Source organism: Bacillus rossius, chromosome 17, assembly GCF_032445375.1.
Source record: "Bacillus rossius redtenbacheri isolate Brsri chromosome 17, Brsri_v3, whole genome shotgun sequence".
NCBI classification, from domain to species: Eukaryota; Metazoa; Arthropoda; class Insecta; order Phasmatodea; family Bacillidae; genus Bacillus; species Bacillus rossius.
Window position 1 is genome coordinate 14,468,437 of NC_086344.1, and position 16,890 is coordinate 14,485,326.

The 16,890-nt window shown below is 39.7% G+C and overlaps 1 protein-coding gene across 1 annotated transcript in view; it reads left to right on the plus strand.

The window, feature by feature from the left end:
* The window catches only part of LOC134540943 (uncharacterized), a 148,166-nt gene that overhangs the window by 128,862 nt on the left and 2,414 nt on the right, over window positions 1-16,890 (plus strand). Inside the window, exons 3-4 of the mRNA XM_063384028.1 lie at window positions 2,583-2,665; window positions 15,649-15,798. Of these exons, the coding sequence (XP_063240098.1) occupies window positions 2,583-2,665; window positions 15,649-15,798 (233 nt within the window). The remainder of the gene's footprint in view (window positions 1-2,582; window positions 2,666-15,648; window positions 15,799-16,890) is intronic.

Genomic DNA, 16,890 nt, shown 5'->3' on the forward strand with positions numbered 1-16,890 from the left:
ATCTGTATACTGACTGTTAGCTGATGACAATTTTAATATTATTTTTTGTCTAAAATAAAAAAAAACTGTTAAATAAACTTATTTTCACATGTTATTTTTTGTTTATATGATATTTTTAACAACCTGGTTTTACGACCGCTCTTAAAAGTAGCAAGTACAAGCAATGTGAAGTAATTTACCCAAAAATTGTAAGTGTGGTGTATTTTTGTTGTTTGTTGCTTTCCCTGTTATTTCTATATCACATGGGTTGTTATTTTTTTTATTTCCAATGTTTGTGTGTTGTGAACGTGAAAAATAAAATTTAAACTATTACATACTTAACCGTTGACATTGTAGGGTGTAGATAATTTTTCATGTTACCCTATTTTATTTTCTCAAGTATCGTTTACTCTTGTGCAGGGGCGCAACAACGAAATTTCCAAAGCGGGGGGGGGGGGGGGGGGGGGGCAATATACCTTTTTATAAAGAATCATCGATCCCACCATATCGAAGCGGTGGGGTCCGGGGGTCCTCCCCCGGGAAAATTGTATTTCAAGGTGGAAAACGGTGCTATTTAAGCAGTTTTATTATCTAAAAATTGATTACACAGCACTTTCTTTGCCCCCAGTTGCCCCCAATTCAAGGTTTCAGAGGGGGGGGCAAAATACCCTTGCCCACCTCTGTTGTTACGCCCCTGCTCTTGTGTACACGCACGCTCACGCAGCGATTACTGATCACTCTGACTCAACAACGTCGTGATTCATTTCACGAGCGAATCAGTCTGACCGCGTGACAGGTTCTCGTCTCGTTCTTCTCTCGTGTTCAGTTTTCAAGGAATCGACTCGCAAAGAACCGATTCCTTATATCTAACGAGTAACACGATTTCTTTCACTTTAAGATTCGTTTGTTCTTTTTTAACGAATCGTTCACGAACGACACATCACTGGTCGCCAGAATGGGGACGCACCACAACGCCGAGAAATGCCAAATTGACCACAATGCCGACAGCTAGAAAACTGCTGTGTACCACAACGCCGAATTACCACAACGCCGAAATACACTAACCCCCAAAAAATGTCATTGCAGGACTGCCACAAAGGTTAGGTTAGGTTAGACTAGGTTAGGTTAGACTAGGTTAGGTTGGACTAGTTTTGGTTAGACTAGGTTTGGTTAGACTAGGTTAGGCTAGGATAGGCTAGGTTAAGTTAGGTTAGGTTAGGTTATATTAGGTTAGGTTAGGTTAGGTAAGGTTAGGTTTGATTGTGGTATTTCGGCGTTAAGGTACATTTAAGAAACGCACACAAATTCATTCAGTTGTTATTTCGGCGTTGTGGTACACAGCAGTTTTCTAGCTGTCGGCGTTGTGGTCAGTTTTGACATTCGGCGTTATGGTATTTCGGCGTTGTGGTAAATACCCGCCAGAATTCTTCGTAGCAAGAGCAGGCCTCGCGGTCCGACTGTCTGATGCGGGCATCGAACCACAGGCCAGGGGCAGGGTCCCAGTCGACGCATTGCCGCTCGCTTCCTGTATCGATATGTGTCGAAGTTGCAAAGTGTGTAGGAATTCCTTTCGCGACTCGAACCCGTCTACGGTTAGAGCAACTCGGAAAATAATGTTGGCGGAAATTAAAAAAAATTAGAATAGGGAACATGGATTGAAATCCCATGGCAACAGTTTCAGCTGTGCTGCCTGCCCAACGCTTATTTGGTTCATCGTAGTTTTTTGTCGATCGTAGAAAGTAGATTTTTTTTTTGCCGAAGGAAATTGAATTTGTAGTGCAAATAAAATATGATAATTTTGTAGTTATATTTGCAAATAAATGGATTAAATGAGAGGAAAATGTATGACGATGATGATCTTTTGTATTATTGGGCAGAGGATAAATCTATAAATGCCAAACAAAAATAAAATGAACCCACAGAAAAAGATCCTGAATTAGTTGATGTTAAACAGATAGACCGAACGATGAACCTTAACAGGTATTATGGACAACACAAACAAATACATTAAAACTTAAATATCAGTCAGCACAATAATTCTGTGGAAAAGAAATTTAGTCATGGAAAAAAATAACAGCACAGGCTAATCGGCACCACTCAATGAACGTTTCACATTTCGTTGTTGTGACATAGCGACGTTCACCCCGACCACCCGTGGATTCTGTTATTTTTAATTATGAGGTCACATCTGCCATTTTAAATTTTGACTTCACGCACGTCATTTTTGAATTCTAATGTCGAGTCCGCTAAATTAAAAATTCTCAATTTTTTTTAAAAGCAGCAAACCGTTTTAGACTTTATAAAAAAATATATATTGGATAACATTTTAATAAAAAAACAAACCGCACTTACGTCACGGACCTGGGAGACGTGGGTCCTAACGCGACGAGGTAATTCGAATTAAAATGGCGACTGGTCCCTTCTGGCTGATGTCCTCAGTTACACTGATCCCCACCTCCTATCGTCGAGGCAGACATGGCGGCCATCTTGGATCGCTGCAGTTCGCCTGTCGAGCAGTTGCGTCGCTGGTAGTTTGTTGCGCGGGTGAGAGAAGCAGTGCTCCGAGCGATGCTAGAGGGAGCCGTGCTTGTGCGTGCTTGCAGGTGTGGAGCCGCAGCCATGGAGGCCTCCCTGCTGTCCGGCTACCCGCTGCTCGCCGGTCTCCTCATCGCGCTCGTCGCCAGGGGTAAGCTCTCCCCTCTCCCCCTTCCTCACACCCACTCATCTCTCCTCTCCCCCTCTTCCCGGCCCACTATCTTCCCTCTTTCCACTCCTATCTTCCCTCTTTCCACTCCTATCTTCCCTCTTCCCACCCCCACTCCTATCTTCTCTCTCCCCACCCACACTCCTATATCTCCTCTCCACACCCACACTCCTCTCTCCCCTCTTCCCGGCCCACTATCTTCCCTCTTTCCACTCCTATCTTCCCTCTTCCCACCCCCACTCCTATCTTCTCTCTCCCCACCCGCACTCATATATCCCCTCTCCACACCCACACTCCTCTCTCCCCTCTTCCCGGCCCACTATCTTCCCTCTTTCCACTCCTATCTTCCCTCTTCCCACCCCCACTCCTATCTTCTCTCTCCCCACCCACACTCCTATATCTCCTCTCCACACCCACACTCCTCTCTCCCCTCTTCCCGGCCCACTATCTTCCCTCTTTCCACTCCTATCTTCCCTCTTCCCACCCCCACTCCTATATCTCCTGTCGCCACTCGCACTCCTATATCTCCTCTCCCCACCCACATTCCTATATCTCCTCTCCCCACCTGCACTCATATATCCCCTCTCCCCACCTCACTCCCCTCTCCCCACCTCACTCCTCTCTCTCCTTCCCCTCCCCACAACTCTCTCCTCTCTCCCCTCTCGGCCCTCCCCTCATCAATCACCCTTCACCCCTCACCCCAGGGCTTGCCCTGAGACGCACTTAGAGTCTTCCCTACCTAGACCCCTCCCTTACACACTTAGTTTTAACTTAGGTTAGGAAAAAAAAAAACGAACGCGTGCCATGCACTCGCACAGTAGCGGCTGTTTGACGTGTCTGACACTTGTTTGTCCGTGACGATGCTTGTTTGATACCGCGTGTCTCAGGCCGCAGGCACTCGTCTGATGCGACTGGATCACGCACGAAGAGCAGCGCGGTTGCTAATTGATTGTTTGTAAATCTGCAACTTTGTTCAACAAATGGCTATGGTTTTTTTTTCATCCATCCAAAATGAGAATTCAACAGGAGAAACAAATTAATTTTAGGTCAAGTTGATTGTTTAAATTAAATTTTAAAAATGTTCAGTGATTATAAAAAGAACCCCGCTAGAAGGTAAAGTGTTTAATATTTTTCCTGATTTTATTTATAAGGTGTTAAAAAAAGTCATGCATGCTTTAAATACCTAATGTTTGCAAAATAAAAGTTGAGAATCCTAAGTAGTGTAACTCGAGCTCTAAGGAGTACTGAGTGTGAAATTTGAGACACGATGACCGTTAACGTTCGGATGCTTATGGGTTTGACGTCAGTGTGCATTTTAAATGGTGCCGGGACTGTTTAAACGAAATGGTAAGGTCGCCAGGTGTCTATGCAACTTGCTGTGCACGCGTGCATTAACAGCTGCGTGTTTTGAGCGTTGGCTGTGCCTGGCATGACCTTTCCGCAAGTTTTTTTTGACGTGAATACGTCTTTAAAATTGCTTACATAGTGGGAGGCAATTAAAAAAAACATATGATAACAAAATTGGAGGGATACAGTTTGGTGTTGCAGCTACATATCTATCATCTTCATCCTAAATTTAATACACAGCTGGATAGCTAAAGGATCAAAGAATTCGTTACGCTAAGCGAGGACTGTGATGCATCGCGCGCGGTGGAGGGGGAAGCAGCGCCATTTTGAGGTCGTTTCGCTGCGTTTCGAGATTTTCATTTTAGTATAACTTTTGACTCGGAGAAGCTACGACGTTCGTTTAAGTTTCAAACTTTAGCTCTCTTCAAAATCTATCGATTGCATATATAAAAAAATAGTGTAAAATAGTTACAGTGAATATATAAGGTGTTAAAATTATAATAAAAACATGATTATAACATACATAAAATAGCGTATTTTATATTTTGTATAGAAAATATTACCTGTTAGGTACACGTATTCACGTACAACACACGGCCGTGTCCATGACACAGCCACACCCCATTTTGTTTTATCTCACAACTCCCGTGGGCTCAGATACGTGCATACGGTCCAGACACAGACCTCATGGGCGTAGTTTTGTAAAGCTGCAGAAAATTAAAAACCATTAATAAAGGTAGCGAGATCTCAGGAGCTGACACTCATTATGGTTTCGAATATACACTTATTGTAAACGTCCTTTCATTTTAACATATGTGCTAGAAACTCACATTTGAAGCAGTAAAGTTACGTAATATTTATTTTCTTCTGTCCTTCGTTACCCAATCTAATATTTTAAGAGCGAATGTGAGTATGGAAGAAGTACTCGAAAACTCATATACCGGTTTCAGAAAAAAACTGCAAAAAAGCTGCATTAGTTTTTTTTTATCCAATAAATATGTTGATTGCTGAAACCAGAGAAAAACGACTAAATTGAGTACTTTATCTACGTCTATTAAACCGTAACATGTATAACCCAAGAAACAATGTTGCCCAGGCTTTCTTACATACCTGGCATCCCTACTAATATTATAAATGCGAAAGTGTGTTATTTGAATTCATGAGCGCAAATAAAAGTAAATTTATCAATTAAATTGTAGATTTCATTTCACTCCTTCTTTGTATCCATACAAAATAGTAATAATTCAATAAAAATGATTCAATTTTATTCATAAAAGTATGCAATCATTTAATCAATGTTTTGTTATGACGTTGTTACGTTAAACTATCGTCCGTAAACCGACTTTACAGACAACCAAATTTTTTTTTACTATGAAGCAAGGGTAACCAACTCCACTATCATCACCTCAGCATGTAGCCTACTGCTCCATATTTGTGCGACGTTGCTGTTTTCCCGAGGATATTTGCCGTGAAAATTATATCGGTCGATGCGAAACGTCCGCCTAGAACGAATGTTTGTAACCAATAACTCAAATTTGTTTAAAAGTGTCAGGCGGTATTGTTTGCTAGCAACGACATGTGAGCTAATTCTTGGAATCTTGGTCGAGAATGATTTAAATCAATCCAAGTGTTAAAATTTTTCTTGAATGTACCAGTGGCAACACTGTCACGAAGCCACTCACAAACAGTTTTGCAGTCATCACAAATGCAGGGTGAGTAACTTTCCAAGTACTCGGTGGCGATTGGCACTGATCAGATCCTTGAGCGTGCCTTGGGGCGGGGGGCAGAAATGTCTCTCTCCCTCCGACAAATGGAAATAATTTGAAAGCAAGTAGCGGGCAAAGTGGCTCTACCCCCTCCCCTCCTTCTTCGTACTCTCCTGGTCAGACCACGTAGGGGACGCACCACAACGCCGAATGCCAAATTGACTACAACGCCGACAGCTAGAAAACTGCTGTGTACCACAACGCCGAATTACCAGAACACCGAAAAATGTAATTGCAGGACTGCCACAAAAGTTAGGTTAGGTTAGACTAGGTTAGGTTAGACTAGGTTAGGTTAGACTAGGTTAGGTTAGACTAGGTTATGTTAGGTTAGGTTATATTACGCTAGGTTAGGTTAGGTAAGGTTAGGTTTGATTGTGGTATTTCGGCGTCAAGGTACATTTAAGAAACACACACAAATTCATTCAGTTGTTATTTCGGCGTTGTGGTACACAGCAGTTTTCTAGCTGTCGGCGTTGTGGTCAATTTTGACATTCGGCGTTATGGTATTTCGGCGTTGTGGTAGCGACCCGATCACGTGTTCCCGTAGCTAAGCTCGGGGTTACTCGGTGGTGGGAAACGTGGCGGACGTTGCAGGTGTAACCCTTCTTCCTGCTAACTTGGAAGAGGGGTTGCGTCCCCGACCCACTCTGGGCGCGAAGGGAAATTCCAACAATTATGAAAAGGTATGAAATGCTACACAATAAAAAATTCCCCATACCAATGCCCAGGGGTCAGGCCAAAAACTTTAAAGCATAAAAAGCAGAGCAAACATAATTCCAAAATGAAGGCAAGACTTTGGGTAATTACTATTTAAAAAAAATAATTTTCAAAAATTAGCATTTACTATATATAACAATACACGTTTGGTTACAAAAAAAGGGCGATCATAATGGCAGTCTCTTAACCCATTCTCAAAAATACTCATTACAGATTAAATATTATAAAAAAACAAATAATGATAACATATATCTATGTATGTAAATATTAACAACGGCCTTACTAATAATTAAATGATCACAACGAAGGTCGTGAGGTGTGGCCACAAAAAAAGGTTAATGTAAGATGGCCTACCTTAATACCAATTATAAAAAATATATAAAGCTATATAAAATTCCATATAAAATTCTACATAAAATGTTCTAATACAAAACATGAATTAAACGTATTTTTCAGCTCTCATTAATTGTTCTCTTGAAATAATTTGTCACTACAAGCTTGCCATTATGTTACCATTCTAGACGTCCGCCAGCTCGCTGACCTTCTTCAATAAACTAGACAGTCTAATGCCTCGCCGACATACTGTTCCGTAAAAATGAATAAATTACGCACTAACTTCAGTCCGTGCGTGCGGCAAAACTCTCTCGTATGCACTCTATAATACTGCAGAAAGTCATTAGGATTAGTAAAGTCCAATTGAAAATACGCTAATTTCGCCAAAGTCTCAAAACGTTGCTACAATTTTCCAAACGCCGCATTATTTTAAAAACACTTTCGTGTCCCACAAAACAGGCAAACGGGCGACCGTTAACAAAAACACGTCATCACATCACCAATGTGTGACATTAAAAAAAATGGGCCTCTTCTCACAAAAAGGGTGCAAAAGTTCCGTCCAAAGTAGAAAAGTTCAGCATGGGCATAAAATCAAATTACGATCTTCGCAACAGTTGGTTTAACACCACGAGGGAAAAACTCAATACAGCCGCCTCTTTTTACCTTGTACGAAGTGTGCATCGCCGGGCAATCCCTTGCCCTGTCGTCCTGCGTGGTGTCTCCATGCTGACCCTGCCCATAGCCGCCCGCTGCCGCCCGGCTCTTCAGTCCGCGCCGTCACATGCTCCGTTCTCACACGAGTCTCGCCAATAGTCCTCGCTTCCAGCTGATACCTCCCACTCCCGGCCGGCCGCGTCGCTGACGTCATTGCCAAACCGTCGGGAGCGCACCAAGTGGAATTCATGCGAAACACAATCGATATCACGTAATTACCAATCCATAGTTACAAAATAAAGCGCTTAGCTTAAAATAAAATATTAACAGTCACAACCATTATTTAAAGAGATGGATTAACATCAAATAAAAAATAAAAACGTAAAAATACGTAAAATAAAACTATATAAAACTAAAAGCTATTAACCTCAATAAAGCCAAATTTAATTACAAGGTTAAATGTGGCCCTGCCGGCAGCAGGGGGATATCATTTGTTGACGTGTGACATCTTGGCTCTCGGCGTAGACGTGATTTCCGTGCGAGAAAATCTTCTATAATATCAAACAGGTTAAGGCGGGCTTTTTAAACTAATTGTTAGTGATTATATTTAAACAAATTATTTAAATTAAATTTGCAAAAACTGTAAATAATATTTGAATATTAAAAAGTATGCAATTTTTCATCAATGTTTTCTTATGACGTTATCACGTAAAATTATCGTCCGTACACCGACTTTACAGTGATTGGATTTATATAGTATATGAATGCTTTGTGATGTAAGTTTATTTGATCTCTTCTGTGTTGACGTGAGATTCTCTTGAGTAGGAAGGGCGTAGCAATTTGAGATCATGCTTGACGTAAAACCGGTACAAAGAGCCATCTGGGCACGTGACGTTATCTACCCATCCTTCCCCCCTCCACGTCTAGCCAAAGCATGCCTTAAACCCAACAAGTATTCCTGCATCCCGCTTCCATTCCGATTACACCCGAGTATGTAGTTAAGGTGGGTTTACGATTGAAAATTAAGAATTAAGACTTAATACTCAGTCGTGTACTTAACATATGACTCTATGTAAACTAGTGGAATGGTTTATGATTGTCGTGTGTGAATTTTGACGAGTCGTGCGCGAACCATGTGATGCCTTAAAACTTAACAGAAATGGTTATATTTTATATTTTTCGTTAAGACTCAAGGGAAGCGACCAATCACAACAAACCGGAACCTTTCAGCCGGAAGTTTATGTCTCGGTATTGGACCGAGCGAGGCAGTATTTTTGGTTAGAATTCGTATATTTGTAATTACGAATTAATTTAGACATGAGTGAACATTCTTATGCAACAGAATTTGACATTTCAGTAGAAGATGATGTAATGATAGAAGAAAAATCGGGCGATGATTTGTTGATCGACTTGGTGCGCGGTTATCCGCATCTCTACGATCGCAGAAGATCAGAATTTAAAGTAGTAAGAATGAAAGAAAATACTTGGGAAAAAAATTTCACATATCATGAACATGACAGGTAATTTCAAATCCGTTGTAGCATAATGACTTGGAATTGTCAATAACCTATTTCAATCCTGCTTCTCCATTTCGAACAATGGCCGACCATATTGTGTTTTGTGCTGTGATTGATTGGAATTAACGACTTCTATGCAAGGGCGCCCATACCCGTGGGCAGGGGGGGGGGGGGGCCGTGCCCCCCCCCCCTAGCTTTCAGGGAAGGAAAAAAAAAATAGTGTAGTCAGGTGTTTTACTTAAAAAAAATTATATAAATTCGGTATTATGTAGAAGTGGTTCAACACGAAGATATTATTGTATATCGTTTTTTTACACGTCTACTTAATTTTTTATGTTAGTCCAAGCATTAGTTTATGCTGCTGCGATATAAGGTGTGTACAGGGAGAAAACGCTGTTCAAGCGCAACGCCCGTGGCGAGTCATTCCCCTTCGTAATGCTACCCAAGCTCACGCGATAACACAACACAACAGATTTAGACCAGTCAGAGTTAGACGACGCGACAGTTGACATCTGCTTGTAGACGGCGAAATGTTTTGCTACTTTTTCGTCATAATAATGTGTATGTTCACAAATAACATCTCAAAAAAGAGATTTTTTAATAGTCTTTAGGTCTACAGTTTTATGCATCTGGTCTAGATTTAGTTTAGTGTATTCAGTCAGTATAAATAACTTAAGTGTAAATAAATCAGTGAAAAGTGTAAAGATAAAAACCATTGTTATTATGTAGTGTTTCTTAGTTTTCCTCATTCGTCACATCCGCTCAGAATATTCACAATTTTTAAGGTAAGCTTACACCTTTAAAGTTACTCAAATAATAATTATTGCTCAGAAAAGTCTACAACGTAAAATTTATGTTGGAATTTTGAATTTAGAGGAAAACCACTTTTTCCCTTCAAAAGTGTTTAAAGGTATAAGGATTCCGCTACCTTCAGTAGACTCGGAAGCAGTTTACACTGGAATCCCGATTTTACGTACGCTCACGGTCGCTTGGATTGCATTCGTAAAATCGTTATCTTCATAAAATTTTAAACACCCCACCCCCTGAAGATATAGGTTATAATTTATTGAACGGAATATATATAATATTAAATAGTAAAAACAAGACTGCCGTCTGCCCTCTGCCCTCCCCTGCGTTCCCCTTATTTTTTTTTAACATTCCACAACTTGCCTCATTGCACGAGTGATATAAAAGTGACATCACAGCGACTAAACACAGTTGCACCACACATTGCATCATGTTAACTTTTGTGTGGTGACAGTAGGTTGTCCGACATGCCTTTCTTGGATATCTTTTTTTCGTAAGACGCGTGCTACTAAAATAAATTTATATTTGAGTTTGAAAACTTGTCCACTCCTTGCCAGAGACGACTGAACACAGACGAGACTTTCCAGAGTCGGGTTGATGAGCTGGAAGAATTCCCTGCCTTGCATTTTTATAGACTTCACCTTATCATATTTATCAGTTAATCTTTAACAGATCGGCTTGAAAAATATTAGTGAACGCACTTTTAGTAACATAATCGAGGAGAACAAGCACACAGTTCAGTGTACACCTGTACTGTTTCATAAAAGTGATCATAGCATCATAGGCTTATTTGGTGAAGAAAAACGCTGCTCTGTAACGACAGACATTCATTAAAAACACAGTACATTTTAGTGCGAGAAGCCCTTGAATTTGTGATAGCCATAGGGAATTATTTGTTTGTATAGTAAGTTAAAAAAAAAAGCTTAGTTGAAAATCCGCTCGTCACGTCTACTTGCTGCGTCACTTATACCATTTTTGAGCGTTGTTTACTGGGAAACCGATGCAGCGAAGGTAATGAATGCAACACATGTCAAGATAATGGCATGGGTTGCTGGAGATTAGCGGAAAGGAGAGGAAGTAGCTACTCAATATCGTTTCTTTCTAGAGGTGTAAAAGTAACGAAAAAATGTGTACCCGTATGTATTCGTTACTATAACAATTAGTACTCGTTACTTTCGTATCGTTATTCGTTACTTCTGATACCGCATAACATGGCACATGCTATGTTATGTAACAGCAACGAATCGAGTCGTATTTCGTACGCGTACAGTATGACGTCACGTAAATAAAAATAAATCGAATATAAACAATTAAAAATATTTGATAATTAACAGCTTTAAAAGCTTTAAAACCAAGAAACAATTAAATCTCATTAGAGCGGCTTTATTATAATGTATCTTTTAAGATAAGGCCATAAAACGTGAAAATACGCGATAATAAAAAACAAAAACAAACATATTTATAATTTGTAAAAAATACTTTACGTTGTTTCTGTTCGAATCTAAAACTTTGTCTACACACACAATACCTTTAATAAACAGTAAAAAAAACTTGGGACGACGAATTTCCAAATTATACTTTTATTAATAAACAAACATCGTTCTTTGTAACGAATAAGCGCGCGCATGCGTAAAACATACGAAAGATGCGAGTAACGAAATGCATTCGTGTGTAACGTTTCGTTACTCGGTACTAGATGCCGCACCCGTTACTCAGTAACGAATACATACGGTTTGCTACAGCTCTATTTCTTTCTCTCTCGCTTCACAAGGTTTCAAGCTAAGTTGCTATGCTCACGAGCTGGAAATGTTGGAATGGGCAAGGAATGTTGAGTATAGTTCATTTGCGGTAAAATAAATATTTTTACGGCCTTGACATAATTTTTCAATCGAAGAAATTTCGAACTTTGCGACAAATAAAGTGTACCTAGTCCATTTTTTCTTTTCGATTTTGTGTTTGATGCCGCAATAACTTATACAATATTCACTAACGGTAAATGGCTGTTGTATTAGCTTTAAAATATGAATACGCTGTGCATTAAAAATTAATATTTTTATATGTTTTTATTGCGTTTTTTTAAATTTTTTATTAAATATATTTTGGTGTCAAATTTTCCGAATTTTAGATGGTTCCTGAAAAATGTATTCGTAAAATCGCGGCTTCGTTGAGTCCGGGTTCCGTAAAATCGAGGTTCTAGTGTACTATTAATTCTGAAGTTAGGTACTGAACATGTTATTTAAGGGTTTATCAGGGCCGTATTTACGCGCAGGCTATCTAGGCTGTACCCTATGGGCCCGCACCACAAATGGGGGCCCGCACCACACGACACGAAAAAAATTTATACTGCGATTTAGATCTTCTTATATTCTTAAAATACGCGTTGACATAGTGTCCAGTTTTGTGTGGATTAATTGCGCCGAACTAAACTCTTCTGTGGAAAGCTGATATATGAATTGTGTCAGTATTTAGTAATTTTCGATTAATTTCATTGGTTTTGGTGTCACTAATTCCTTAACCTCTAAATACTGTTTGGTTAAATTGTCTAGTTTAATAATAAACTAATTTTTTTCTGCGCTTTACTATCACTAAATAAACTTATAGTCCTCGACTACTGAATCCATTTGTGCTAATTCTAAATGATAAGCAATTATGATTCATATCGAAACATAGTAATATTCATTTAATTGTGAAACAATTTTTGACTAAAATTATAAGCGTAGTTCAGGTGTTACATTTAAAAACAACTATTTTCTGACTGTGATAACATATTTAAATCGTTTCTCTCCCAAAGTTAAATCTTTTGACCAACACGTTTTAAACTTTGTAATTATTTTAATTTAATTTGTACGCGACATTTATTTAGGGGTAAAGAGAGCAATTAATTGAAAGATTGTATTCATGATATTCGTGTACCCGAGACGCTGCAAAAATATAAGGACTGTATTCCTGCATTTGTGTTGCTAAAAAATCATTTGTTTCAATAAAATAGTTAATATTTAATTAATAAAGTAGCCAGTAAAGTTTTTTTTTATGGCGAATGAGTACTGTGGTGTAGTATTTTAGTAACAGGACAAAAACTTTTAACAGGGTCAGAACTGGAACTATTTTATGGCTAGTAACAAGCCGCAGTTAGTCTTCCAAAATATTTAAAATACTTCATACCCCTAAGTCTGGCCCCCCCCCCCCCCCCTACAAATTATCATATGGGCGCCCTTGCTTCTATGTCAATCATAAACTGGAAAATGTAGTTTTGACTTAATCGTGTGCTCGATGTTAAGTTATAATTCTTAAGGAAATCAATCGTAAACCCAGCTTTAATGTTACAGCGAATACCTACCACTAACAGCCTTCCTGACCAATCACTCCCTCCCGTCTTCCATTCTACTTCACCTTCCCACTCATCCTCACCCCTAGCATTTCTCCCAGGAGTTGCTTCCACAACTCACGACCAATCACATCACTGCTCCATCATGTACCCTTCCTACTCTTGTTTACAGTAGTTCATGCATCCTCTATCGTTTTGTCGGTTATTATTCGTATTGAGATTCTCTGAAGGGGCCAATCAACATGCAGAATTTTTGAGTTAAAGCAACGTTTTGTAAACTGTTCAATATTTATCAAAAGTTTCTGATTACGCATACCTATCATTCAAGAGCCATTGCTCTTTCCTGTGGATATTTGCTGTCATTGTTTCATTTATAACATTAATTTCTTAGTACAGGGGTAAATAAGGTTAAAAAATTATTTTCACAATTTTTTTTTAAATTTATTCTTCTTTGGGCGCGTTTTGGAAAAAAATTAGTGATTTTTTACGATGCGCGTACACCATGCAATTTTTTCTAGAATAATAAAAGGCTACATACAAATTATATATATATATATATATATATATATATGCTTTTAGATCTTATACTTTAGTGATTGATATTGATACTGGTCCATATCATTAAAAACATTTATTTATTGTGAATATTGGTGATAAAAATTGTTTTTATAAACTTTTTCAAGTGTATGCCTAATTTAGAGAATATTCATGTAAGTGTAGTCTAAGTGAGGTTATTTTTCAGTATGTATAATTTATTTGCATTATAAATTTACTTATTATTTTTAAATAATCAAAATAAATAAGTTATAATAAATATTCATAATATTTATTGATTTCATTATTAATTAATTTTTAATATATTTTACTAAATTAAATAATGAATTTTTTATGTGTTCATTTTTATATTGAATACTGAGTATTTAAAAAAAAAATTGAATGAATTTATACTTTACGAACCATATTTATAATATTACTCCAGACTGTTTAATAATTTTTTTCTATTAATTATGTGCATCAAAAATTTAACTTAGTTTTCTAATACTTCAAACGCGCGTACATAAGTACACCAACCAATTTTTTTAGGTATGAAAAATTTGGTACAAAGTGTAGTTAGTAGGATAATTTCTGCCAAACTAATAAATTTTAAGATTGCCGCTTAAAACTCCATGAAGTAGCGCTACCTATAATGATACTGCAGGCCTGCTCGCTGCCTGGCGCGTAGAGGCTAAAAGACTTGTAATGATGGAGCCAGTGTCGCCCTTAGTGCCTGGCAGACCGTTGGACGTGACACACTACCAAACCAGAGAGTATTGCTGTACATTGTTATTGTTTTATTGTATATTTCGGACACGAGATGTAATCAGGGTGGATTACAAACCTGCAATGAAAAATTCCCTGATTCCACGTTTAAAAAAAAAATTTCCCTGAACACTGGTGTTATTTAGTCGCCAATACCCATCAAAAATTCTAATTCAAAATCGTGACTCTTAGGTATACCAAACTTCACTATTGCGTCGGCAACAATCGATTATTTTTATCACTCTACTGTAGATAGCCCTGCAGCTAATGCGTGTGGTCGAAGTGCTGATAATTATACTAACGAGCAAAAAGGAATGGGAGGAAAACTTTTGGCAACACTTGGATAAGGACTGGAAAAGGGGAAGAAATGCTGGTAAAGAAAAAATTAATTAAAATAATGTATGTGAGTCTTTCAGTACTCATCAGTGATGTGTATAATCTAACCTCGGTGTTCTAATGTTGCAAAAAAACTTACAACACTAAACTCGGACACCAAATTTAACGCACAATACTTTCAAATATAGCTGAGCGTGAGAAATATATGCAAATTTATTGTGCTTTCAACTACATTTCTGAACTCAAAGAACATAAATAAAACGACTCCCAAAATAGCGAGAAAAAAAAAGACTTTTCAAAAATGCTAAACTCTGGCTTTGGACCTGATTTACAAATAATTTTATTAAAAATACGGCCCATCTTGTTTAAAGTTTATCAAACAGCCAATACTATGTGGACTTTGGTTGGCGGCATCCGCCAAAGATGGCAGCACCGATCCTTCACTTATGTGGGCCTTCTCGTTTGTCCCGACTCTTCCCTGTTGCGGGCCAGGGGGGTCGCGTGAGAGGAGAAGCCTAAGATGTACATCAAGTTCTGTCCCTGCCCGAACACGCCCGAATATTCACCTTCGGCCGACCTCGGGATTTGTTTTATTTTTGCGCAGGAAAAATGAATTAAAATATTAATAGTGGTCGGTTAGGTTAGCTACATTAAAACACTTTAAAACACTATGGACGGTTAGTTAGGTTAGTATAGCTACATTAAAATAAACAGAGAAATATAAATATCTATAAATAAACCAAAGGTTGGCCGAAGGTGAATATCCGGGCGTGTTCGGGCAGGGACAGAACTTGGTGTACATCTAAGCCTTCCCCATGTGGGAGAGGCGCCGCTAGCCCTAGCCCGTGGCTGCTCTGTCCGCAGGGGCGGAGGCCGTGGAGTGCTACGTGTGCAGCTGGAGCCCCTACGACCACAACTCGGACGTGTGCTCGACGGGCAACTTCGACCCGCTGCGGGTCCAGACGCACGAGTGCGACACCGGCTGCGAGATCGTCTCCATGCGCGACAAGAACGGTACGTCTCTCTCTCTCCTTCTCCCTCCTCCTCAACCTGTCTTCCCCTCCCTGTCACCCCCAATCCATCTTCTTGTGTTCAATGACAGAAGGTGGCAATTTCTCTAACTGACCGACTGCCTTTTGCTGGCAACAGGTCGACCTGAAGCTATGTCACCATTCTGGAGTCTGGCTCGATGCCCTGCTCGCGACCGCAGCTCACACAGCGTAGTACTGCAGCTAGGACTTTTAAATGACAGATGGTGGCAATTTCTCTAACTGACCGACTGCCTTTTGCTGGCAACAGGTCGACCTGAAGCTATGTCACCATTCTGGAGTCTGGCTCGATGCCCTGCTCGCGACCGCAGCTCACACAGCGTAGTACTGCAGCTAGGACTTTTCAATGACAGATGGTGGCAATTTCTCTAACTGACCGACAGCCTTTTACTGGCGACAGGTCGACCTGAAGCTATGTCACCACTCTGGAGTCTAGTCCGACGCCACAGTTCGCGACCGCCCCACTTACACGATCATATTACACAGCCACAATGAGTGCTAACTGGCAGCACGACGGGAAACGGCATAAGCCGCCCCCAAAATGACCAGACCTGACCAAACCAATGCGGACTATAAGTCCAAGTGCCCCACCCCTTGCATAGTAGAACTTCTACCACGCCCCACTCTTCTTCCAGGACCATCCTTCTATTCCTGTAATCCACCTGCTTGTAATAATGCATGACCTTTGCATCCCGCATGTATGTGCCCAGGGTTTTCCCTCTGTCTATGGAGGTTTTACCTGGGCCCAACTTATCTAGTTTTAGTCTAGAATTAAGTGTGAGGGGAGTTAGTCATGGCGAAAACGTCTGCCATGGCTGGCCAATCCCCTCCTAGCACATGATGCACGTGACCTTTTCTGCATGGTTAAAAACCCGCATGTTTAGAGCGTATAGGGCTTGCCCTGAGACGCACTTAGAGTCTTCCCTACCTAGACCCCTCCCTTACACACTTAGTTTTAACTTAGGTTAGGAAAAAAAAACATCTTCTTGTCACCCCTTCTTCCCCTCCCTGTCTCCCCTCTACCTTTTCCTGTCTCCCCCAATCCATCTTCTTGTCA